The following is a 25,930-nucleotide window of genomic DNA, read 5'->3' on the forward strand; positions in this document are numbered from 1 at the left end:
TATTTTCCAATCTTGTAACCTGAAGTCCCAGAACAATACTTGACTAAATATTTGTTGAATGAATGAATGGATAGATGAATGGAGCAATCCAAAATGAATGGCTAAAAATAAATTTCTGTGCATGCTCTATTTTAATAGGAAATTTGCCGCCAAGACAGGAAAATTTCACATTGTTATTTTCCTTTTTTGTCATATTAATTTATTTGGAAAATATGCAATTGGTAAAACTGAATAGTAGGGAAATGTGACTGGGTTAAATTTTGTGTGTGGGTTCGTTGGTGAAATTATCCTCTTCCTTATAATTGTTTTTAGATAAGTGTTGACTTCATTTGGTGACTTTTTTCTAAGGCGTTCAAAGACCTTATAATAAGTTATCTCACTACATTTGACAGTGTCTCTTAGAAGTTAGGATAAGGGACAGTTCATCATCCCCATTTCTCAGATGATACTGTAAATAAAGACATGAATTGCCATATCCAAGGTCACAAAACTAATCCTGGATGAACTAGAAATTGAACCCTCTTTACACAAAATTCATTCTTCATTCCATTAGTCAGTGTTCCCTCTTTCAGATAACTATGCATTTCAGGGGCTCATGTTCAGCACAGCATGGATCCTATCAACTAAGCGTTCATTGAGCAGCATACAGGTACATTAAGAATTGTCAGCAATTCTGATGTGTACAAGCAGAGTAGTGCATAACCTATTAATTAATGTAAGGATAGCTTTCTAGGTTAAAGTAAAAATATATTAATAATACAAAAATTCAGAAGCTGGCTTCTACATCCTGACAATAAATCAAAGCTCCTTTTGTGTGGACACTGTAGCCAATTCTGCCCTCAAGACCTCCAGCCATTCCCACTAAAGCCAGTGAGAACCACATGCATGCCCTAGTGGGCACACACTAGTTCTATATTTGTGGATGTTTATTTAAATTTCACAAAATGAGAAACATTTTGGTTGGTAAAAAATACAGGTCTGTTTACAGGCAGAATAAAAAAGGTGGGAATCTGACTTACACACAGGCAATGTAAATATCAAGTTCTAAAAACAGAGGACAAGTCCTGTATCATTTCCTACAGGGCAGGGAGATTAGTTTGACTTACTGTGTAACGGAAAGGGCATTTAATAAGTCTCTACACCACATGTGTGCCGGCTCCGTTCACCCCCCATCCCAGCTCTGTTCATCCCAGCTCTGTTCATAAAGTTACCTTAGGAGAACTATCCTGCCATAGTAACTGTGGGCGTCCTTGCACCTTACAGGAAAGAGTTCCGAATAAACGAAAGAAAAGACCTTTGGAAACAGCAGCTGCTCACATCTATGAGAACAACTGAGTCCTAAACTCTAAAGAACTTGTGATGCATTACTAAGGGAAGTAACATTAATTTTATCTATGGGTCCCTAACACTTCTTTCCATCACCCAGAATACTATCAGCTGAATCCTAACTGAATAAATTGCTCAATGAGTCTGCTCAATGATGGGAGAACTTTTTACTCATTTCTTTAACGCATAAAGTGATTATTAGTTTCTTTGTTTTACAATGTATTTGAGACTAATGTATCCAAGGAAGCCTTCTTTCAAAGTTTTGAGGTTTTATCTTTTTTTGTGTGTGCAACTAGAGTCATGATAAATATAACCCTCATCGTATGAAAATATTTTAGATCCATTCCTCCTCACCTCCAGCATAGATAATCTCTCCTCCTGGTTAAGGAAACAGAGTGGCTAATGAGGGATAAGATAGACAGTTCATAGATACAATGCACTCTCTAATCCAGAGCCACGAAATCTTCCTATGTGTTTAATGGGTTAGGGATGGAGTCAAGAGTCTGCAACGACAATCTCTAATTGAAAAAAAGGGAAATGCCCTCTTAAATGCTCTTTTTCTTCCCCTGGCTTGTTCCTGACAGTAAGTAATGGTACAACTGTTCTAAACTATTCCTCTTCAATTTTATTTTGTTTAATTCAGTCTGTCATTAGAAAGGCTTGCGAGCTTTAGGCTTGATGATTACTCTCGGTGGGAGGAAGTAATACCACTGCAGACTTGTGTTCTAGACAAGCGCTCCTTTATACAATGACGGGGCCTGCCATCGTAAATGAAAGGCTCTTTAAAAAGCAGTGAGGGACTCTTTTAAGCAGACTGCTACCATGTGCTTGTAACCCTCCAGCATAACTTGCGAGGATGAGACAGCAGTGTGTTCTGCTGCAAAGAGGACTATTGTCCTCGTTAGCCTCAAGCAAATTGAGCCATGTTTCGCTGCAATGTAACAGGATTTCCAAAGGGTTTTCAAGCAGTAGTTCCTAAAATTCTGAACAAAATAAAAGGATTAAAATAGGGGATGAAGAGCATGGAATTTAGAACTCTACCAGCCCCTCACCTAAGTCAACCCCAAGCCCCAAAACAAAACTTTAAATTTTGTGCTCAGCACACTACTTGAGGAAGAATATTGAATAATGAGTCAGATTACAGTTAAGTAACTGAATGCATATGAATAAACCTGAGTGTTTATTCACAAACTTATAGGGTCTGGGTTTTAAAACTTGTGGTAGCTGATTTCTGATACATCTGTCTACATGAGGAAAAGGAAGAAAGATGATCTACATTATTTATTTATTTATTATTATTATTTTTAAAGATTTTATTTATTTATTTGACAGAGACAGACACAGCAAGAGAGGGAACAGAAGCAGGGGGAGTGGGAGAAGGAGAAGCAGGCTTCCCATTGAGCAGGGAGCCCGATGCGGGGCTCGATCCCAGGACTCTGGGATCATGACCTGAGCGGAAGGCAGCCGCTTAACGACTGAGCCACCCAGGCGCCCCGATGATCTACATTATTAAACTTACCAGGATTTAAAAGATTTTATTGTAGCCCATTTTTAAGCCTAAGAATGTTCTGGATTTTAAAAATGAGAGGGTTATAATGCAGTATGTTTTTAATTTTTTATATGCACCATTCAGGTCTGCTTGGTTCATTAAAAGGCTGAGTTACGTTCTAAATTCAATCTGTGGATGTAGTCATAAAATAAATACCTGTTTCTCTATACCTCATATACATAAAATGAATCTGAGAAGAAACAAATAAACCAGATTAATATTTTGGGGGCAAAAACATGTTTACTAGTTTAACAAAGCCAAAATGTACCTAAGGTAAAGGTCAAAGACTACTTCATTCCCTGCTGAGCAAATGCTCAGGAAGCACATTTGTCTACGTTTCCTGTCATAACAGGAAGAGTGTAACTTCTTCCTTTCCACGATGGCTTCAGTTTTACCTCCTAACTCCAATATTTTCTCCCTCAGGGCCTTCCAAATCAATCCTTGCAAGACAGAAGGCAGGAGGCTGTCTCCGTTTTAGTTTCCAAACAGTTGCGTTTGTTGAAATGTTATTTAAATGTTAGTGATTTCTTAAGCTAAACTGTTCCAACTTAAAATTAAAAGTCCAATTTCCAAACATTTAGAGTGGTTCTCTTATTCCTATTAGTGGTTCAACATATTTCAAAAGAAATGCAAATATATATTCCATATTATGGAATTTCATTTATTTCAATTTAATTATGTTATTTTCCTTTTTAAACCAAAGCTATTATTCTGCGGGTGCGGAGGGGGAGTTGCCATACTGTCTCCAGTAAGAGTATGTGAGGATGTAAACTTTAAAAATACTTTCATCATAATTTTTGAAGGAGCTTATTTTGAACAAATAAATTACAATGTTAGAGGAAGTCTAGACTGCAAAAGACAAAGCTTTTGAAAAAATTAGCAACATGTTCTTTAATCTACAGTTTGGAAGAAACTTCTTGGTTTATGTGGTCTATTTATAATGTTAATATTTTTAGGGTTGGTTTCTCAGTAATACAATGTCACACAGTTTGTGCGTTTGCAAAGCAAAAGGTGACTTGTAGCAGACAGAATGGAGTGTGCATGCGTTTGCAGAGGTGAAAGGTGCCATTCAATGCCAACTTTCTACACAAAATGATTGAGATACACTAAATACAAGCATCGGGATTTTTCTAAATGATAAATGGAAATGGAAATGATATGAGATATTCAAATTAGAACTGAAACAACAAAACATCTTGAAGCCCTCAAGTACATGGAGGAAATAGTTACCATTTTCCTTGTGAAACTTTTTTGATTCCCTATCAAAGGAAAGCTAATGAATGAGTTTGATGGTATTTGAGACAATACTTCTCTGGTAGTAAAGGAATAGATCTATTCAATACAAATATAAAATATCCCACATGTATGGGATGCATAGCAAGTGTGTGGCACGCTATCTCTATGATTCAACCATATAGTGGGGAGACGATTTGTGATTTGTTTTTAAATTGCTAGGAATAGAATAGAAATGAATGGCCTGATGTCATAGCTGTTAAATGTACATCTGAGCACTCTAGCTACTTCTTTGATTTGGAAACTCACAAAAGTACATTTTTTTCCTTCTGATTTCCTTTTTCAGTCTCTTCAATCACCAGTAATTTCAGCTTTCTGAACAAAACTTTTCCCCTTGGTGATTTTAAGATTAATGAAAGAATGATTTAACTTATGTGCATGGGGAAGCTTTAAGTAGGCATCCACAGGATGCATCAATATACCCTATAATTCAATTCTGAAATGTACTACCATGTGCTAATATATTACTATGATATGCCCTAATTTTATTTATTAAAACCAAGTTTAGGGGAGGCAGTTAGCTGTTAAATGACACTGAGGGGAAAAAAAGGCATAACAATCATCATTATGAGGTATTTGTGGATTTATTTTAATTTAAATCAACACTTTTGTGATTTTTTTGAACTTTTTATTCACTTGATTTAAAAGAAGGTTCCAGACATTCATTGACGAACATGGATAACTTTCTGATAGTATTTTAATTTCCTCTCTAATAATATATACTTGCTTTGTATACATACAAACAACTAATGATACTGGAAGTTTTGTTTGTGCAAATGACAAAAGAAAAAATATATGACTGGATTACTCTGTTCCTTGAGTCATGGTTCAGAATTCATCACAAAGTTACTTCCTGAAGCAGTTTATTTGTCTTTCTAAATTATCTAGTTCCTTACACTTAAAGAGTAAGTTAGTAGGTTGTTACTCTCAAGTTTAGAACTGTAATTAGCCTTTTATTTACTGGGATTCTGGATACCACCTTGGAGGAACACTACAGTAAAAATTCTCCTGAAATTTTAGCTTAAATTCTAAGAACTGCCTAAAATAGTAGCAAGCAGGAGAAAGTAAGGAGTAATATTCATTTCTTTTTAAAACAGAGTCATTTGAGGAAATCAATAAATCTCTTTTATTCAGTTTACTTTAAAAAATATCAGATTTAGTTTAAAAACATCTGTATGTATAAACTGTTCAGAGGTTGTATCCACACTGAACATATTTCTCCAGGATTATTTTCTGAGCCCATTTAAGGTAATTTATAAGTAGTATAAAGAAACTGACATAGAGGCATAAGAAAGAGAAAAAGTTAGAAAATTTAACAGCTACGATCTCTGAATTCTTTTTAGTCATAAGGGGATTCTCTTGTTCTATTAACAGGAGAATGCTGCTAATTGTCTTTAATTTGTGCTCTAGTTATTGCACTGATAATTACATGAAATTTTGTTTGCTGGCAAAAACTATTAGTGTGCCAGACCTGATGGAAGAGAATTTAAGACATTTAAAAAACCTTTTCCCTTAACTTACTATATTAGGCCATAACTGTGTTATTTGGCAAACATTTTTTCCCTTACAATTAGTCAAACATTTAAATGCCTTTTTATAACAAGTCACACAAATGCATTTGGATTTACCTCTCTTCTTATCCTTTCAAAGTAGGGAAGCTGAGAATTTAAAATGCAAACATACACGTATAAACAGGTTTAGGTTAGAAAAGCCTAATTTTTATATATCTGTCCTCTTGAAACAACTGATATCACAGATTTCTAAGTCTAATCTATTTGTAAAAAGAGTCATACAAGGGCAAAACTCATTTAAAAAATCTGGCTTTTTCAGGATCATATTTACTGGTACCATATGAAGGAAGGTAACATTATTGCCTGATTACTGAAGGTACTTAAGGGGTAAAAACAAAGAATGCAGATGGAGACACTGGAATTGTAGTGTTAGAATAAGCTGGAAGCTGGAAGGGATAAAAACAGTGATAAGAAGTTCAAAATAACTTGGTCAGTAACATAACTGGAAAATAAGTCCCACAAGCTTAGAACTTGGAAAACTACTTCTTCCCATCCTTGTCAAAAGCCCTGCTCTGCAAATGTCTGTGATTTTCCTTTGGGTCCACAAGCCATCCTCTGCCATCAGCCTCTGCCCTGAAAGGATTCTCTTGCTCCTTGTGAGCTTCCAAAGCCTCCTTTGTGCTCCTGCTCTGCTCTGTTCCATTTCTCCTTCCAGCTCCCCAATAGCCTTTTAAAGGTAAAACCCTCTTGAAATGAAGGTTTAGGTATGATGCAGAGCCGGAATTGTTTTGATGGAAGTCACATTAACTTATAACAGCTAATGGTTTAGAGAGCCTGAGTCTTAATAGGAACAGCTAATGGGTACATTTATTGGGTATTTATTATATGTTAGATGCTTTACATTTAATTATCCCAATGACCTGATGAGGTGGGTACTATTATTTAACCCTTACTCTACTGATGAGGGAACTGATAAGGCTCAGAGGGGTTAAGTCACTTGCTGGAGGGTCATACAGCTAGTAGGTGGGCAGAATTGGGACCAGAGCTAGATTCATATGTGTCTAAAAACCATGCTCTTCACCATTATGTTATCCGGATGCAGTATGATGTAATTGGGAAAAAGTAAAGACACAAAACCATGCTCTTAGCCATTATATTACACAGGATGCAACATGACATAATTGAGAAAAGCATGTTTTGTTTTGTTTTGTTTTTTAATCTGAAAGATGTGGGCTCCAAATCTTGGCCACCCCTAGTATTACTATCTAACTTCAAAGCTTTGCATGATCTGGGCCCTGCCTTGCATCTAATCTTTTCTCTCATCTCTCTAAAGTCATACACATCAGACTCAAGTTCCACGAGCTTTCCCTTGGCTCCTTAGCAAGCTCTTTCGGTTCTTAAGGAGCTTTGCAAATATTGTTCCATCTGGAATGTTGTCACCTGCCTAACTCTGACTCATGTCTTAGTTTCCATCTTTTAGCATTTCCTCAGAGAGACCTTCATCTAATCCCCAATCTAAATAAAGTACCTCTTGTTAATAATTTGATAATTTCACTCATAGCACATTATTTACAACATTTTTATTATATATTTGCATATCTCATGTCTGCTTCATCCCACTAAGCCAGGGATCCACAAAACCTGGCCCACAGGCCCAATACAGTCCATCCTGTTTTTGTCAGTGAAGTTTTATTCAAATACAGACACATTCATTTACACATTGTCCATGGCTGCTTTCGTGACTAGGGAAGAGGTGAGTAGTTGAGACAAAGACTGTATGGCTAACAAGGTCAAAAATATTTGCTATTTGGCCCTCTACAGGAAAAGTTTGCTGACTTCTGTGGCAGATGATAAAACTGTATGAGATTCGTCTGGTTTACCACTGAATACTTAATGTCAGGCACACTGCAATCTAATACTGTTTGTTGATTTAATAAATAAATGAACTATTCAACTGTAAATGGGGTTAATAAGAATTAAATGAAATGATACATATGTAATTCTTGGTACATGTTGCTTTTATTAAGTTAACTGGAAATTTCTTTAAGATAAATTAAAAATTCATGATTTTATTTATTTTAACAAGCTAGCTTAAGTAATCTGTCCAGTTTCAGTTAGAAATTGAGAAATAAGTAGTTTTCATAAACTCAGAAACTCTGGACAAATTTTGAACAATAAAAAGAGCTGTTAATTTTTTTCCTTCCCTTAAACTATTTTATGTATACAACTGGAGTTTCTGAATTTTAGTTGTTCTCCTTACTTCCATTATGAAAGGCAGAGGAAGGGCAAAATTCAATTTAAACAGATAGCTGCTCTGTTTAATAGCAGTGCTAGTTCTTAATGATATTCAACTTATACATCAGCTTTGTAATATTTCATTTCACACTTTCAAGTCTCTATGTCTTATTCTGTAAAAACACACCCTGTTTTCTGTATAAGCCAAATAAACACCTAAAAAGGCAGAGCACGCTTTTAGTACTTTTTAAGAAAAGATGACATTGAACCATTGTGTGAGGTTCTATTAGGGAGTCTGCAGTGGTGGAAGCTTCAAAAAGAGCAAAACAGTTAACATTTTTCTTTTCAACATGTGAACACATAGTTTAAAGGAAGCCCAGGCTGGGGGTGCCTCCACACTTGGGATGATTTGCTCCTGCCGGTTTGCTAGTGTTGATTATAGAAGTGACCTACATCTTTTAGGTTCTCATGACCACTCTTGTAGTAGGTGAGTGGTATACATAACAAACATTTATAAGTAGATGGATGTTGGGGACTGTCAATAGCCATCTAAAATAATCACTGAAATATACATTAAAACATGGCAGTTTTCAATTTTACCAAATTGATTTAAGAGGATGAGTGAAGGGCCCGCTGTACCTAAAGTGTGGAGAAAACTACATAGATCTGAAATTTCTATAGAATAAAATCAAGGAATTCACCTTTAACATTAAAAAAATAATCTAAATTGAACCTAATTTAACAATTTTTCTTCTCCTAAAATTATGACGACTTCTGACATGGATGAGAGTAACAGCAATTGTAGATACAACCATATTTAAATTAAGAAAAGATGTTCAATTATTAGCTCAAAAGCATGTGCTAAAATTCTTGCACCCCTGTATGGGTTTTATGTTCCTTTATATAGCATGATGAAAACTCATGAATTCAACCTACAGAAATTTTCTTCTCTCTTTGTAAGCAAAAGGAAGATACAATGAATTTCATGAACCTAAAAATTACCTGGCATTATTAATGAAATGTAGGTACTAAGTCATATAATTTCTAACTACACTCAAAATAGATTCTAGTCCAAATAATCGGGTCTAAATAGTCAATGGTACATGGTGTTCAATATTTCAATCTTAATTTCAATTTCAAGTTATAAGTCAACTAAAAAATATTGTGGTTTTATATTGACAGAATTACTACTTTTTGGCTTGACCCATAGCAATAAACAATGTATAGGAAAACAATAAAGAAATCCATCATAAACCTTTGTTTATCCTTTAGCTCAATTTTCAGCCAAAAATAGTTCAAGTCATACGTACCTTAAATACAACAATTTAAGGGGGTATAAACTTGGAAAATCTAAAAAGTTTCTTTATCTCTTAATGACATACTGGCTTTGATGGCATAAAGAACAGCTTCTATTCATTATAATTTACACAGGTAACAACTTAAGTGTCCACTGATGGATGAATGAATACAGAAGTGGTTATACACACACACACACACCCACCCACCCACACACACACACACACACCCACACAATGGAACATTATTCAGCCATAAAAAAGAGGAAATCCTACCATTTGCAACAACATGTATGAATCTTGAAGGCATTATGCTAAGTGAGATAAGTCAGACAAAGAAAAGACTGTATGATCTCAATTATATGTAGAATCTAAAAAACAAACTCATCAAAAGAGATCAGATTTGAGATTATCAGAGGGGGAGGGTGGGAGGAGGGAGAAACAGATGCAGGTGGTCAAAAGGTAGAAACTTCCAGTTACAAGATAAATAAGTCCTAGGGATGTTATGTACAACATGGTGACTATAGATAACACCAATGTATGATATACAGGAATGTTGCTAAGAGAGTAAATCCTAGGACTCCTCATCACAAGGAGAATTATTTTTTCTTTCTCTTCTTTCTTTTCTTTTTATTGTATCTGTATGAGATGATGGGTGTTAGCTGAACCTATTGTGGTAATCATTTCACAATATATGTAAATCAAACCAACACAATGTATGCCTTAAAATTATACAGTGATGTATGTCAATTACTTCTCAATAAAATTAGAAAAAAATATAAAAAAACTTAAACCACAAATCAGTTCTAGTCTCACTTGCAGTTCCAAAAAGACAGAAAGGGACAACTGGAGAGATAGAGTGTCTTTATTTGGGGAAAATTAAGTCCGGTGAGGGCATCTCCAAGGCTATCCTCTTAGCTTTCCTCAGAGTAAATGGCCAACAGGTAAAACATTCTTCTCTCCCATGGTCAAGGAATGCCTGTTTTGCAGGTTCCATTATCTGTCTGTAATAGTTGGGATCTGGCAGTACGGCAATTTCTCCCATATTTTGTTATTTAACATTAGAATGCATACAAACCACCCAGCTATCCTTATATCACCTAACTAAATGCACTCTCCCCAAGTGTGAAGAAAAATAGTCAAATCACAGATATTCATGATATACAAGTCTTTGCTGAATAGAGCATTTGGATACATAAAATCTTTAGGATACATTAATGGGATCACACAGCATTATCAATGGAGTTGCAGAAAAAAATTGTAACATCATCTGCCTCTTTGTTTATAAAATTCATGGTTTAAACATGGTGTGAACTAACTAATAGTTTTTGCCTATATGTTTTAAGTTACTAATATTTGGTGAGGGTGTTTGTTGTTGTTGTCAGCACCATGCTAAATATTTTGAATACATTTCAAAGTCTCTTTTACTGTGAATACAATGAAAGCCATTTTTATAAGCCTATATTCTAAACCTTCAAATGGATGACCACAAAAGGCCTTGTTTCCATGTATAAGAATATCTTTGTTTGATGATGCATGCAGTGTAGCAATGTTATGCTTATTAACTCTTAATTATTAAGCTATTCGTATTACAGAAGTACAGTTCCCATTCAAAATTTATGTTGAAATAAAAAGTGAACAATCATGAATGTGTAAACCATTTGTCTAACAGACAAGGTAATTTTTTTCCCCTTTACACAGGATAGAATATTAGCATTTAAACTGGCCACATTTGATTCACTGAAACTTCTCTTAATGGATGTTTATAAGTTCAAAAGGTTTTCAGTATCTTTAAAATACCTGAGGAAAATGTAATAAATAGTCCATGTAAATAATGATGCAGGAAAAAGTTTACCCCGCTCACCTGTCTGTTACGTTCATCCATAATCCTCGTAATCTGAATCTTTTTTCTCCCCATAGTCCCCGTTTTTCTTCTCTCTCTCGTCCCTGAAATTATGTATTTTTTCCTTCCTTTTCTTTCTCCTTCCTGTTTCCTCCAAACAAATCTCCTTCTTCAGCACTTGCACTGCTCAGTTCCCAAATTCCTGCATTCGTTCCTGCTGGACAAAAGAGAAAAATCAAATACCACTTTAACAGAGAAGCGGTTTCATAAGAGCGATCATATTCTAATTTTTTAAAAAAGAGAACTATATGAAAGTAAGCCAATCAAATGAATGAAAATAAGTACTAAAAGCACATAGTATATCCCATGCAGGAGCATATCAAATAGGGACGGTTTGTTTTTATAATTAAAATAATCTCATAAGTAATTTAACAAGTCATTTAAATGACAAAAACTATACTTCAAAGCCCAACACTTGAAATGTATCTTTTGCAACGAGTTCCTTAATATTTTTTAATGAAATTGGGTGACTATTTTCACCCTTCTATTATGAAAAATTACCTAAATCAGAGAGTTAATGAACCTTTATGTACCTGTGTATGCTAAGTAGGACAGCTAATTCATTTCTGAAGGGAAAACAATCTCGTGTTTTGACAGCAGAGGTGATAACGTCCCCTCGTTATGCAAATAGGATGGACTATTATGAAAGTGCTATTTGATATATGTAAATGTCAACTAATTTAAATCTAAATCCTTTAGTCTTATTTTTAAAAAGTCACTGTTATGAGAACACTGTAAAAATAATATGGGATATTTAATCTTACATAATAGGCAGCTATCAGCAGTGAGATCTCCTTTTCCTCTTGAAAGCCCTTAAGCTATATCTTGAATACAAGAATCAAAAAAGATAATCATTCACAGAAAAGAAATGGTGCAAAAAATTAGAGTATTACTCCATTTATAATGATACTTTTTTTTATAACTACACTTTTTATAATAAGCCCTCAGTTCTCTAAAATTTAAATATTTTAAAAAGACATATCATATGTCTTTGGGGAGTAAGATACAAAATTACAGAAGCCTGGTATTATATACTAGATACCTTTAGGTCATGAATTAAAATTAAAGAAATGATCATCAATAATATAAAATAAACCCAGAGAACTCTAGTATTAAAAGCATATATTTTACTTTGTTTTAAATTATATCTGAAAACACTTGAACATAATGAAAATGAATTGCCGTGAAATGTGGAAGTTAACAAGAAAGCATTCCACATTGGATTCTTCATTTGTATGCAACAGCTTCAATTATTCTATCCAGTTTTATGTCAAAGAATGCTACTACTTTACGCATTGCTCAGAATTTCCCTGTTTTAGTTGGTGTCTGATCAGGGACCTGAGAAATTCCCACATGTATTATGTAATGTTAAGCCAATGTCCTGGCTATTTAATAGATTATTTGGCTTCAGTTCAAAGTTATTGGAACAGGAAAGCTGTTATAAACTTGGTCAGTTCATCAGCTGTCTTTTGATTTCTTTAATTTAATTTCTAAATTCTTTATCACCTTGAGTAAATTTCTTTAAATTAAAATTTTCTGTGATTATCTAATTGCAGAAGCTATTATGATATAATTAGTTCTGGTGGATTAAGCGCTGCTTAAATACTAAGACCATCCATTCTCTTTTGCCCAATGCCTTTCTATGAAACTGCAGCTCAGCTGTGCCTTTGGGAATACTATATATGTTGAGTAACATCATGACCACACAGAGCTCATCAAAAATTATTACTCCAGCGGCAATTTTAAAATGTTGGAAGTAGTTCAAAAGTCTTAAAGAGTTATGTAAATAACACACATTTGACAAATACACATGAAAAAATTACCTATAATAAGACATTAAAATCACATTAAAATATGAAACATTCACAAAGCACAATTGCATTATAAATTTACTGTTGCCACACAGAGTCCATCTATTTATTTTTAGAAGCCGTCTTAAATATCACTCAACTGGGCAACTTTCCTGTGTTTCCTATAGTCTTACCTTAGAAGCAAGCGGCACGTTAGAATGGCATTTCCCATGCATGTGCAAGACCCCAAAGAGACAGACAGGCTTCCTCTGTCACAGAAAAGCCAACCCATGGATCCACAGCAAACACATATGGGACAATTTCCTTTCTTTTCATTTGGCTAAGGCCGGTGGCACTATCGGCTTACAGGACTATGCCTGCCTAAGCGCTTATTCACTTTAAGGTGGAAGGTCAGGGTGAACAGATTAGAGTGTGGTGACAAGGCGGGGAAGATGAGAACTTCTACAGATCCTGGTTTCAAAATACAAATAACCAAACAAGCAGAGAAGCATCCCTCGAGAAAAGTCTCTTCAGAAAGGCAGAGAGAGAACTCCTCATGAGCCAAACTTAGAAGAGTTCTTACATATCACCACCCCGTATTTCACAACTTTGAAAGGAGAGACACTTTTTTAAAAAGAGCAGAGCAAGGATTTTTTTTAATTCTTAAAAAAGGATGGGAAATATTTTGCCTGAAAAAATTTGTATGCGTATTTCAAATATATATATAAAATAGTCAGTGAAAATACCATTAGATGTATTTTCCTTTTTGAAATATGCAAGGTAATGTAAAGAGAAACAAGCTTAAATTTCAGTAAAATTAAAATATTTTCTTGTTTTCCATAAAAATGAATATTTCTTGAAGGGTAGCCTTCTGAACATTTTTAAAATGCAAAACCTGACATTATTATGTACATATGCAGAATACTATGTGATGACGATGCCATTTTTTCATGAAGTAAAATATGTCGTGAAACATGCCTTAGAACATTTGATTATGGATCACCACATTTCAAGACTGTCAGTAAAAACTCAGAGTTAGGAAGGTCAACAATAGCTCAGTAGTAGTTTTCTTAGTGTAACTACTTCTCTAAGCTGATTTTTATGCAAAAATTATATTGTAAGGTCAGTTTCAAGTATTAACTTGTAGGAGGCCTAGAGAAGCTGAAAAAGAGATTAAATAACTTTAGAAGTTTTTAAAATTTGTTTTGTATGTATATGAAGAAAAGAATAGCTAAGCTACATGTAGTAGAATTTCAAGTTATGCTGAGAACTTTCATTATGTACAATCAACCATAAGCTTAAAATAATTCCAGCAGCCTTGCCGCTACTTCTTTCCACATGAAAGAAGCATTCTTGGAAAATGACAGAGCTACATAGAAACAATCAGTAATTAAAAAAAGAAAAAGAAATGCTCTACCACAGTTACACTCTATAGAGCTACAGTCTTTTTTTTTTTTCCTTTTTGTCAACCTAAATATAAGAAAAATAAAATCAGGCTGCTTACTAAAAAGGGGAACTTCATTATGGCAGGCTTCTGTTCACTTTGAGTTTGGCATAAGCAGACAGATGAAGGCAAAGTGGTTTTGAGACCCAAGTTGAGAAGAATTTCTTGTGGACAGATGCTCAAGATCCTTCTCCTACCCCAGCTTTCTCATTTACAAACAAGTTCCCTTGAGTGACACGTACCTCCTCCCCCCTTCTCTGCCTCACTCTTTCTTGCTCCCTTCCTCCCTCTCTCCCTCCCTCTGTCCCTCCGTCCCTCCCTCCCTCCCTCCCTCCCTCCCTCCCTCCCTCCCACAAATCCCTCCCTGTAACACAGAAGAATCTTGACAGAATGGCAGGAAACACGCACAGACTGGTCAGGGAAGGATATGATGTCAGCAACCACGAACAATAAAAGGTGTAAAGGTGCTTCCTTCCCTAAACTGTTCCAGAAGTGTAAAATGGGAACCAAAACTCTTCACTTCCTTCTCTGAGCAGAACTGTCTGAGTGTGCTGCGCTGCACACCACACACAGAGAGGCCTTTGAGAGGTTCAGATAAGGGACAGTGACAGAAATCCAGACATGGGGATGTAATTTTTTATTTCTAGTTTTAAAACACCTAAGAAAAATCCATTTCAGTTCTAGGTTAATATTTTGTATGATTTCTTTAAGAAATAAAAATAAGAAAACAAACAAGTTAACTTTGGTGAAGTAGGAGATATATCATTACCTTTATCATGCCTCACAAAAATCATCTGACACAGCTAATGCAGCCATATAATCTTAATTTACCTTTTGAGGCAAATGAATTCTATACAGGCCAAGAGCCAATGCCAACTGGATAAAATTTATTTTTGGTAAAAAAAAAAGAATTCCAAAAACTGTCCCCCCAAAATATACCAGTGTTTGTTAGTAAGGCACATTGGTTACTTCTTTGTACCCATAGTTTAAAAAAAGATAAAGTGGGTGGGGAGAATAAATGCCTATGTTACTGAAGGTCTCAAAGTTCTTTTAAAAAAAATTCAGAGTAAGAACCAAAGAAACTAACATAAACTTTCAGTATATAGTGAAACTATTTATTTCAGTCTCGTCACTATTAGGTTCCTTCTAACATGGAAATGGCAGTCTACCATAAGTTTTCTGTAGGAAGAAAACCACATATCAAGTGGATCTGAGTCATCTTCAGATTTCAATCATCTTCCCACAACACTTTGATTTATTAAACACAACCGTCAGTTATGTGTTTTGATCGTAGAGTGAGACTGCCATGCCACATTAAAAGATGTGGGGAAAAATTAATTCTCTTCTGCTAAACTTATCTTTGCAAAGCATGTATTTGCTATGATAAGCACAATGCAGTCACTTAAATAAAAACAGCCCATGCATAATGATAAAACATTAAAATATATGATGTCAATTTGCAAAGAAAGAATTCTGGTTTTCTTTTACTCATATTAGCAAATAACTTCTTAACTGACTCACATTTTTACTAACACTAGCATCTCCATATAATGTTTTATAAAAACTCAAGGCTGAAAACCAAGAACACTATATCACACAAGAAATTATACTGTTAAATAAATACAAACTGGATTCTTAGTAAGGGACAAAAATGATCTTAAGCCCAGTATTACTAATTCAAATAATTAAATGATTCAGTATTATTTTAAGTGGAAAACTTTGCTCATTATGGTATATCTAGACACATTTAACTTTCTACCTTATGATATGTTTGAAAGACATATGAGACATGTAATTATATTTTGGTTGAAAGGAACAAGTAGAACTTTTACTATTTTTTCTGCTTAAGAGGTATTTTGAACTTCAAAAGATATAATTATTATTATTATTATTGATACTCAACTATGTGATGTCTTATGAATTAGGGGATATTTCCTTGGTCCTGAAAGTCATTCTTCCACTTCTAAGTTTATGATGTTCTACATAGCATGTTATGTTACCCTAGCTATGAATGCAAGCTGAGTTCATTTTAGACACATAGCCAAAACTTATTCTTCTAAAGATAATAAAAAAACAACCATTATTTACCACTGGATAATTACCATCATGCCAAACACAAAGTTATTTCCTCAATTCATTTCAATTTAGTGTTAATATGATGGGATTTTGAGTCATCTTCAAGTCTATGTAACATAATATCACACACAAATAATAATGTCATCTGTCCGTTCCTCACACATGCCATGCTCCTTCCTATCACAGGGCCTTTGCATGTGCAACTCCCTCTGCCTGGAATGTTCCTTCTTCCCCTCTGTGCCTCCTTAACTTCTTCCTTTCCTTTCCATCTCAGCTCTAATTTCACCTCCTCAGGGAGCACTCCATCTTTTCTTGACTGTAACAAATCCCCCATTAAGACACATAGCACCATGTCTTCCTTTGTAGCACTTGTCATAATTGAAATTGCCTGTCTTCTTCAACATCTGTGGGCCAACTCTGTTTTGTCTCACTTTCGTATTTCCACTTTTGTATTCCCAGTATCTATCCAACTGCCAAGCCTATATAGTAGGAGCTAATAACTTAGTTGATTAATGATTTTAAAGATTTTCATCTCTCAGGTGTGTTTTCTTCAGTTGTTATTTTTAATGACTACTCCTGAGAACATTTTCGTATATATATAGAGAGAGAAGCAGGCTGATAACCTCACTTAATCTTTTGTCATATTTATATAACATCTCTTATATGGAAGAAGAGTAATTTATACTGAGGAGCAGAAGTAGAAAGCATTTTGAAGTTAGGAAGCTCAGGTCTGAACTTCAGCTTGTTGTTCCCTACAACGGGTTAAGAACAAACTTTTTAAAAAAAGATTTTATCTATTTATTTAACAGAGAGAGAGACAGAGAGCACACAAGCAGGGGGAGTGGGAGAGGGAGAAGCAGGCTCCCTGCTAAGCAGGGAGCCTGATGCGGGGCTTGATCCCAGGACCCTGGGATCATGACCTGAGCTGAAGGCAGATGTTTAACCAACTGAGCCACCCAGGCGCCCCCAAACTTTCTTTTTTTAAAAGATTTATTTATTTATTTAAGAGAGAGAGAGTGAGAGCTAGCAAGAGTGGGGTGAGGGACAGAAGGAGAGGAAGAGAATCTCAAGCAGACTCCCTGCTGAGCGTGGAGCCCAACATGGGGCTTGATCCCACGATCCTGAGATCATGACCTGAGCTGAAATCAAGAGTAGGATGCTTAACCAAGGGAGCGACCCAGGTGCCCTGGGAACAAACTTCCTGATGTGCAGGACGGCTATGGTCATTAAACGTGAAGTGGGTCTAGAGTGGTACGGGGAACATGACCTACTACTTGTAAGACTGCTTCAGTTTTGAGACATAAAATGAAAACCATATTATACCATGAGGCTACCAAGTGAATCAAAGACCTTACATATACCATGAAGACTTCACTTTGCAAAGCTAATGATGAGCAAGTTCTAACAGGTTATGCTTCATTTATTCCTTAACAATAATCATTATATGAGGAAAAAATTTATATGTTATAAAAATTAAGAAGTTTCTCTTAAGTATCAGTCATGGAAGAGCTTCAGGCAGCAAAAGTAGAAATAACTAGGGAAATATATCAATTTTCCCAATGACCATGGCTGCTGAAAACTCTACATTAATGCTTCTAGTCCTACTTTAATATCTTTCCCCAAGGACAGAAGGAGATGAAATGTATGTCAGAAATATAATAAGGCTAAAAAGGAACTCGTTTTGAAAACCTCTGCAATTAATTTAATAAGTGGGCCTAACCTGCCATTATCACTGACATAAATCATTTTATTTACACAGTTCTAGAATTTAGGAGACACATACCTTTAAACAACTCTGTCGCATTAGAAACAATTTACTAAACACGGGGGAAGCACAGCTTTCCTGTCATGGTTTTCCATGGTATATTTTGTCTCGAACATTTTTTTCACAATGCAGCTTAAACAGCATTCTCCATTCCCCATGCCAAAAATAACTCCAAATGGTCCAAATATGTCAAGAGCCTCATGCTATTGAACCACACCAGTTTTTTGTCTTTCCATATCATATTAAGTAATTAATTCGTGGTTCTACCATGCCTTTGTTTTCCTACTTTTTCACAACAGTGCAGCCACCACGTTTTCTTTCAAAGGCCACTTAGTGATGTGGCAGAGCTTACCACAAAGGTAAATCCTGCACTGTCTCATCACAAAGCAAGAGCTACTATTTAGCATCACAGATTGTGTTCTGTTCCCCAGCTGTAACCTCTCAGTAAGGATATGCAGCTGGATTTTTTGTTGCTGTTATTGAACAAAGCAAGTAAAGCACCATACAACACCAATATCAGTGAACACAAAATTGTCAGCCCTCAAATCAAGCTAGGCTTGAAAGGGGAGATGCTGCTATTATACATTATCATCTTATTATAATAAAATCTGAATTCCCAGGCATCTCATAATCCTGTCAGAAAAAAATTTTCTGTTCATTATTTTCTTAATCTTTAATGTATCATATTTCATTATTAAAATGGAAAGAGTCTATACATTTCTTTCTCAAAAACCTGTATGTACTGGACACAGTTTTTAGCCTTACTAATACATCAGTGTGTGTGTATGGGTGTGTGTGGAGAGAACATTTTCCTGCAAAACTGCAGCAAATGGAAAAACCACATTTTAGTCTTTCATAATGTGATGATAAAACAGTAAGAGTACATTTTAAGACACCTGAGTAGTCATGAGTATTATAACCAGTAAGTAATCACAGTATTACTAAGATTGTGATATGAATGGTTAACAGGACATTCTAAGTAAAGGCTTTGTTTTATTCTGTATTCAAATATACGTTAAACAATTGAAAATTATGTCCTTAAAAATAATTTGCCTCTGTTATTATTTATTTCCCCCTCTTTATTTAATATTTAAAGATGAGCTTTAAATGGAAATACAACTGTCCTCCTGCCAATGTTTTTGTTATACATTAAGAAGAATAAGCTTGATAAATCACCCACTATTTTCCATTGAATGTCACTTATTTTTGTCTCTAGTTGAACTTCAGAAATTTAGAAAGTTTACACAAAAGCCTTCCATCTGATATATGTAATATTCAAAATGCTGTAATAATCTCTCTCAAAATATAGATATTTGATCTTGCTGTTACATGTGGCTCAACATGGAAACCAGTGATTCATCAATTTTTCTATTCTCTTCATCTCTTTTACAGCATCCTAATCAACCTAATTAAGGCTTTGTTCATCTGAAACCTCTGATGACAATTTGTTTCACTCTATCCCACTGTGGTCTTCTTATAAGGAGAATTAAATCTGATCTTCTGACAGCAATCATTAAATGATCCCAACTGGCCCCAATTAAGCCACATGGCTCACGGGCTTCCATACCGTCAAGTACCCAGTTCTCTGTTTCATTTGCACGTCATTCTTTACCTTGGTTTATTTTCTTAAAGCCAATTAAGTCTGTGTCTTATCATGTGGAACTAAATTTCCTTGTGTACACTAGCTTAAGACACAGTGCATCAACTGACTTTGCAGTCATACTGAAGTATATCACACAGCGTTCCTAAAGCCATGCTCTCTAGCCGTAGTACTATTAATGAAAAAACAAAACAAAACAAAACCAAAAGCAACCAACAACCCACTTCAGATTTACTTACTCATGCTGAAATCGACACATGTACCTTCTCAAAATAATATACATATTCAAACACTTCTGGCTAGCATAAATCGATAATAACGTTCCATTGGCTTATTTACAGTGATCTTTTAATAGAGTAGTTATCGGCATTTAGTACGGTTTAATATTCTTTTTTTAAAAAAAAATATTTGAATTATCTCTTTAAGACCTTCTAAAAGAGCAGTACCAAAGTAAGACTTCTGAAGTTAACCTTTCTTATCCTTAATTTCTGCTCTAATTTTTTCACATATGCTCAATTGTAAGTTCTGTAATGATGTTCGTAGGCCTTCCTATGAATGCAGGTAGCCTCAGGATTTAGAGCTCATTGATTGTGTGCTACTCCAGGGAAATGGCTGATTAAAAACAGCCTCATGAGGAGGTGTAGCTCCTATTCACATCTGGCTCATCTTACTCTAAACGCTAATACCTGTATAGAAATTTGACCCCTAGCTTCGGGTTTGGAGAACCACACTTTGCAGAGTTCTCTACCTTAGATGTCAGGGCAGAAACACAGTTAAATTAATCTCAACATGACTGGTGTTTGACACAGTTTCTGAAGGCCTTAATCAATTATCTTGACTACTTTTCTGAGAATATAAACAAATGTGCTGTATTTTTACATCTATTCTAATTATAGCTATCGCTGATCATCTGTTGGTATCTGATGCCGGCTATCTGTCACAGTTCTCAGAGCAGATGGATTAGAACATATATGTTCATCCTAATCATATATTAAAAACTGACATTAGGATTGAAAACTGAAATGGATGCTATGCATCTTATTGGACACTAACCTTGATGGAACATGTAATTCCTTTTATTCCTTGACCAACAGATGTAACTTCAAAGAAAAAAAGAAAATATAATAGAATCTTTAACATACTGACATTTGGAAACACCTAGGAAAAAAATGGTACGTGCCTTTTCTCTATGACAGCTAGTCATCTACTCAATAAATAACTGTCCTCTTCAAAAGAGAAAAATTCAAAATATTTATTACAAAATGCTGATGATTTAGAAAATACTAACAACCTAACAACTGACTAATTTTAAAAAATGTACATAAATATACTAAAATTTTAGCAAAGCAAAAGAGATGCTGGGGTGTTGTATTATGAAATATTTCTCACTGTATTATAGTAATCTCCAATAAGGTTTGATGTTAATTTTAGAGCATGCTTCTGCTAAAAAGGGCAAACCCTGCAACAGATTTAGTACAAAGAAGCTGAAAATATCCTGTGGAAAAAAAAAAATCTGTAGTGAAATCAGCCAGCCCAAATCCTGCCATTACTCAGCACTGCAGTGACGTGCGGATGTTTGTAGTGGTTTGAGGAGCCAGCAGGGGTGGAAACTCTACGTACTCGACTTCAACATGATTGCAATTGAACCTCATCAAAGTAAGAGCTCATAATTTGTCACAGAAAACAGCCAATTAACATATGTTAGAAAAAGGCTTCATAAAGATAATATATGATTAAAGACCCAGTGCAGCTGTTGAAAATCAAAACTATGCATTTAAAAAAGAAATCTCAGCCTGAGCTTCCGTATGGTTAAACTGATAATGGCTACTATGATTTCTTTTAAAGTAGAAAAATATAATTACAGTGCTTCTCATAAGTTTGGGGTTATGGCAAGGGAGAACTGGGTACTGCGGTATTATTTACTATGCCTTACTTAGTTCTATAAATAGTTGAAGCCCTTGCCAAAACTCTGTAGTTACTTTGTTATAGTGCTATTTTAAAACACAGACCTTCATTGTGAGCTAAATGGCCTTCAGGATGCACTTTGTAGTTAGAGCATTCCTCTCAAAACTATATCCTCCCTTTATCTGCGCAAAACTGCAGGACGAGAGGACTCTACACGACAGCCCTGCTTGCTGTAAAACACACTAGGGCTGTGTAACACACGGTTTTAATACTTCAGAACTTTTGTCAGGGTTGTTGGTCAGGAATGCTGATGGTTAAAGGTGAGAAATGAGACTCTGGAGCATGTATGCAGTACATATCTCCTAGCACGATGTATTGCAGACTACCTGCTACAGCTTTGGAGCAGATGAACTACATGCAACTGAATGTACATGGTATATTCTCCTCAGAGATTTAAACTAAACTTTAGCTTGGACCATGTGAGCAAATCGAATCCTGGCGACACTGATGTCATTGGAGACTGTGAGCCAAGATCATGATGCTTAATCCTACAGATAACAGTGAAAAAGTCTGGTCTTAAGTTATAGAGACATAAATGTGTCAAGCGTGATGCCAGGTACCAGGGACAACGCTGTGAACAAAACAAACAAGGTCGTGGTGTTCACGAAACCTACATTTTAAAGGGAGAGAGAGGCAATAAAGAAGAGCACTAATATGATGATTATAGATACAGAAAGAAAATACCACAGTAGAACAGGCAAGGAGGTGCCTGAGCAGGAAAGGGCAGAGGCAGACAGTGCTGTCAGGGAAGACGACATCTGAGAAGATGACATCTGAGGACAGACCGAAAACACGGATGGAGCCAGGCAGTATTTGGAGGATGACGACTCCAGCTTGATTACACCATGGATTCTCTGCCTGTCACGGTTGCTACAAACGGCTAATCCATAGTTTCCCAAACCTCAATTTCCTCATCTACACTATGGGAATAATAACATTTATATTCTTTGATAAGGTTGTGAGGCTCAAATAAAAAACAGCACTATATTCATTTGTAAAAATTCAACTGGATGCAATTCAATTTCATAAATTAATTGTGTAAAATTGTTTTCTTCATTTCACTATTCTATAATTTCATAAAAATTATAAATACTTTGAAACGCCGATAATAGAGTATAATGCAAAAGTTTTCTAAACTGATATGAACTAAATCCAAAGATGTGAAAGGTGTAAAAGGACATTTCATTAAATCAGTGTCCACTGATTGAAATAGTTCTTGGGCATAAAAGTTCCTTTTGCAGTGTTAAATATGCATAGTGCCATGAACAATCTGACAAATACAATATAAAACTTTTGCAAATGCGAAATCTAGAAATATATATTTTAAACTGTACCTTCTTTCTTTTAGAAATAAACAATCTTACAACATTACTAATGTACCTGAGTCACGGAGGTAGGTTGATTTATTTCCTCTCTCACAGGACCCAACTCCCAAGCAATCAGCACAGTTTTGATTAAGATCTCAGCGATATGTGAAAATCCCAGTGTCTCACTGTATGGGAAATGTTCACATATCTTTGGACATACCCATCTAATGAGAGTAAGCTATGTAGCCTCAAGCCAAACAGATTAATTTCCAACTTGGAATGAACAAATTGAATCATCTAGTATTTTTTAAATTAAAGCATTTTTAAGAGGAAAAATACAAAATTAAGGATTGTGAATTTTAATAAATAAGAAATTAGAGCAAAAGGCAATAGTCACACTTTAATTTTAAAAGTTGTTAAATAGAAATGTCTAAAGAAAAACCAGTATTTTAAGTAAAGAGAGGGGTCAAAATTTCCTATGCAACCAAACTTTATTTAAGAAATAATGGGTATACACTCAGTTCTCCCTCCCCTGTGATTTTTTTTGGGGGGGGTAGCATAAATTTGATCATGTACTGCACTAATTTCTTTTTATTTCCTATATAGTGAACATAATTTATAAATTTTAAAATAGAGTAAGTTGTATAGTTTACCATGAAGCCTAAGTTAACACCGATCTATTATCATTTATAGTTGATCTAATGCCCCCAAAAAGAATCATAAATTTGAAAAGGTTTTTTTTAAATCAAAATGGTCTTCTTTCCTTCCCTAAACGAATCATGATATATTTATTCTAATAAAAATCAGCATAGTGTTTGATTCTATTCTCAATGTTAACCAATATTTCACACTGCATACTCATCTCCCTTCCTATCTTGTAAAATGACCTTTGGAGGACACTCACCTCCCTCTCCTAAACCCAGTCATAATTGCATGCAAAACAGGCATGTAAATCTGAGTTTCTTCTCTCTCTTTGTAGCCTTCCCCACTCCATTTTTTCATTTCATCACCTTCCTTTATCTCTTTTCCCACATGTTTAAAACTGAGGGGATATGGAAAGTGAAACTGTCAAAGAGCTAGGAATAGAGGTGTTCTCAGACGAACAGAATGTTTCCTCTGTACACCCAGGCAGGGCAAGTGTGCTGCAGTGGGCCGGCCGTGGGCCTGGGGTAAGCTAACTTGGTTCCTATGCTGAAGGCCTGGCAGGGGGCTCCTTATCTCAGCATGTCTACACATTCTGTCCCAGGCTATTTTCAAGGATAGCCCAATCATCCTTGGCAGATACTAATACATGGAAAGTATTACAGTACTTCCCCTGTAAAAAAGACCATGCTACCACAGATCAGAAGTTTACTGAAATGAAGTTTTTAAATCCTGATTCTCTGAAAACTAGGATCTAAAGAAAGCACCCAGCAGTGGAAGCAAGCCCATGACTCTCCTCAGAAATCCCAGCGTGGATTCCAAAGATCAGTGGTTCTTAAGGATTATAACAAGCTATTCTTAAAAAAAAAAAAAAAAAAGTCAGGAAATTAAAAAAATTAAGAGAACAAGTTTCTTTGCTGCAGGACTTTTCATATTTTTCAGTGTGCTTAGATGCCAGAATCTGGAGTATTTCCAAATGTATCCAGAATATGTTTTGGGAAATGCTAGCTTTAAAGAAAGGAATAAGCTTCTTTTCTCTGACTACCGAATACACTGAAATGCCCTAAACCAACACTCTGCTCAGTGCCTGGCTCAAGGAAAACATAATAGTATTGTTGAATAATTGATAAAACAATGGAAAACTACTCTTTTAGCTTTACAAAGAAGTACAAATACGATATCAAGTGCAGAATATTGTTGTTCTTTTTAAAGTAAAAATACTAATAAAATATTTAGCAATTAGTGCAGTATATTTCCAAAGCACCAAGAAGTGGTAGAGTATGGTGAAAAGAAAGCTCTATTTGTAATCAGATTCTTGGTTGGGTTCTGCTACCCACGAGCTGCAGGTTTTTGGGCCAGTCAACTGTTTTGAGTCTCATTTTCCTCAGACACATAAAGGGAGCTAGGTTCAATTTCTAAAGACCTCTTTCAAGTTCCTAAATGGCAGAAATTTGGTAAAGGTGTAAGACAAAATGATGTCAAAATGTTTCTCCAAAGGATATAGCCCTAGAGAAAAAATAAACTGACAAAGATGTTTAATTGCCTGGGTAAATAGAATTGTTTTTTCCATACTTTTTGCTTTGAAAAGCTGGTTCACCTCAGCGTCAAGCACTATAAACAGTTAAGACTAATGTTACATTATGCACTTTGAACCACTAATCATATTTAGAAATTTAATAAATAGCTATGAATTATAAAGTACTTCCTATAGCATCAAAAGCTTTACAAATACAAACCCCAATCCTCACAGTAACCTATGAGGAAGGCTATTTTAATCATTTCTCTTTTATAGAAAGAAAAGCTGGAAGACAGAGAGATTAAGTTACTTGTCCAGGGTCACACAGCTCCTGTTAGGGTATATGTAATTATAGACTATATAAATCTAGTCCTAGACTCAGTACTTGAACCACATACTCTGCTACTTCTCCATGCAGCAACGTACTATTCACGAGCGTGCTTTCAAGTTAAAATTCTTTGCAGAAAATGGGATGTTCAGAGGGTTTTAGTGGAATCTAAGTACTTTTAAAATCAGTGTTCTTTAGGGGGGCCTGGGTGGCTCAGTCGGTTAGGCTTCTGCCCTTGGCTCAGGTCATTATCCTAGGGTCCTGGGATTGAGCCCCACATCGGGCTCCCTACTCATCAGGGAGCCTGCTTCTCTCTCTCCTCCTTGCTCATGCTCTCTCTTGCTATCTCTCTCTCTCAAAAAAATAAAATCTTCATTAAAAAAAA

At 35.3% G+C, this 25,930-nt stretch overlaps 1 protein-coding gene across 16 annotated transcripts in view; it reads right to left on the bottom strand.

The window, feature by feature from the left end:
* MEF2C (myocyte enhancer factor 2C) overlaps positions 1-25,930 on the bottom strand; it is a 150,775-nt gene that overhangs the window by 85,054 nt on the left and 39,791 nt on the right. For 9 of the 16 annotated variants that reach the window (XM_073887866.1, XM_073887879.1, XM_025866763.2 and 6 more), the window contains one exon: positions 11,074-11,266. In XM_073887866.1, the coding sequence (XP_073743967.1) occupies positions 11,074-11,127 (54 nt within the window). In that variant the 5' untranslated portion in view covers positions 11,128-11,266. Of the gene's footprint in view, positions 1-11,073; positions 11,270-11,645; positions 11,666-13,096; positions 13,172-14,406; positions 14,635-25,930 lie in introns of those variants that run through there. The other 7 variants (XM_073887893.1, XM_073887864.1, XM_073887872.1 and 4 more) reach the window with 6 other exon arrangements.

The sequence above is a fragment of the Callorhinus ursinus genome, unplaced genomic scaffold, assembly GCF_003265705.2.
Source record: "Callorhinus ursinus isolate GAN/ISIS: 27379988/994484 unplaced genomic scaffold, GSC_fseal_2.0 scaffold3, whole genome shotgun sequence".
NCBI classification, from domain to species: Eukaryota; Metazoa; Chordata; class Mammalia; order Carnivora; family Otariidae; genus Callorhinus; species Callorhinus ursinus.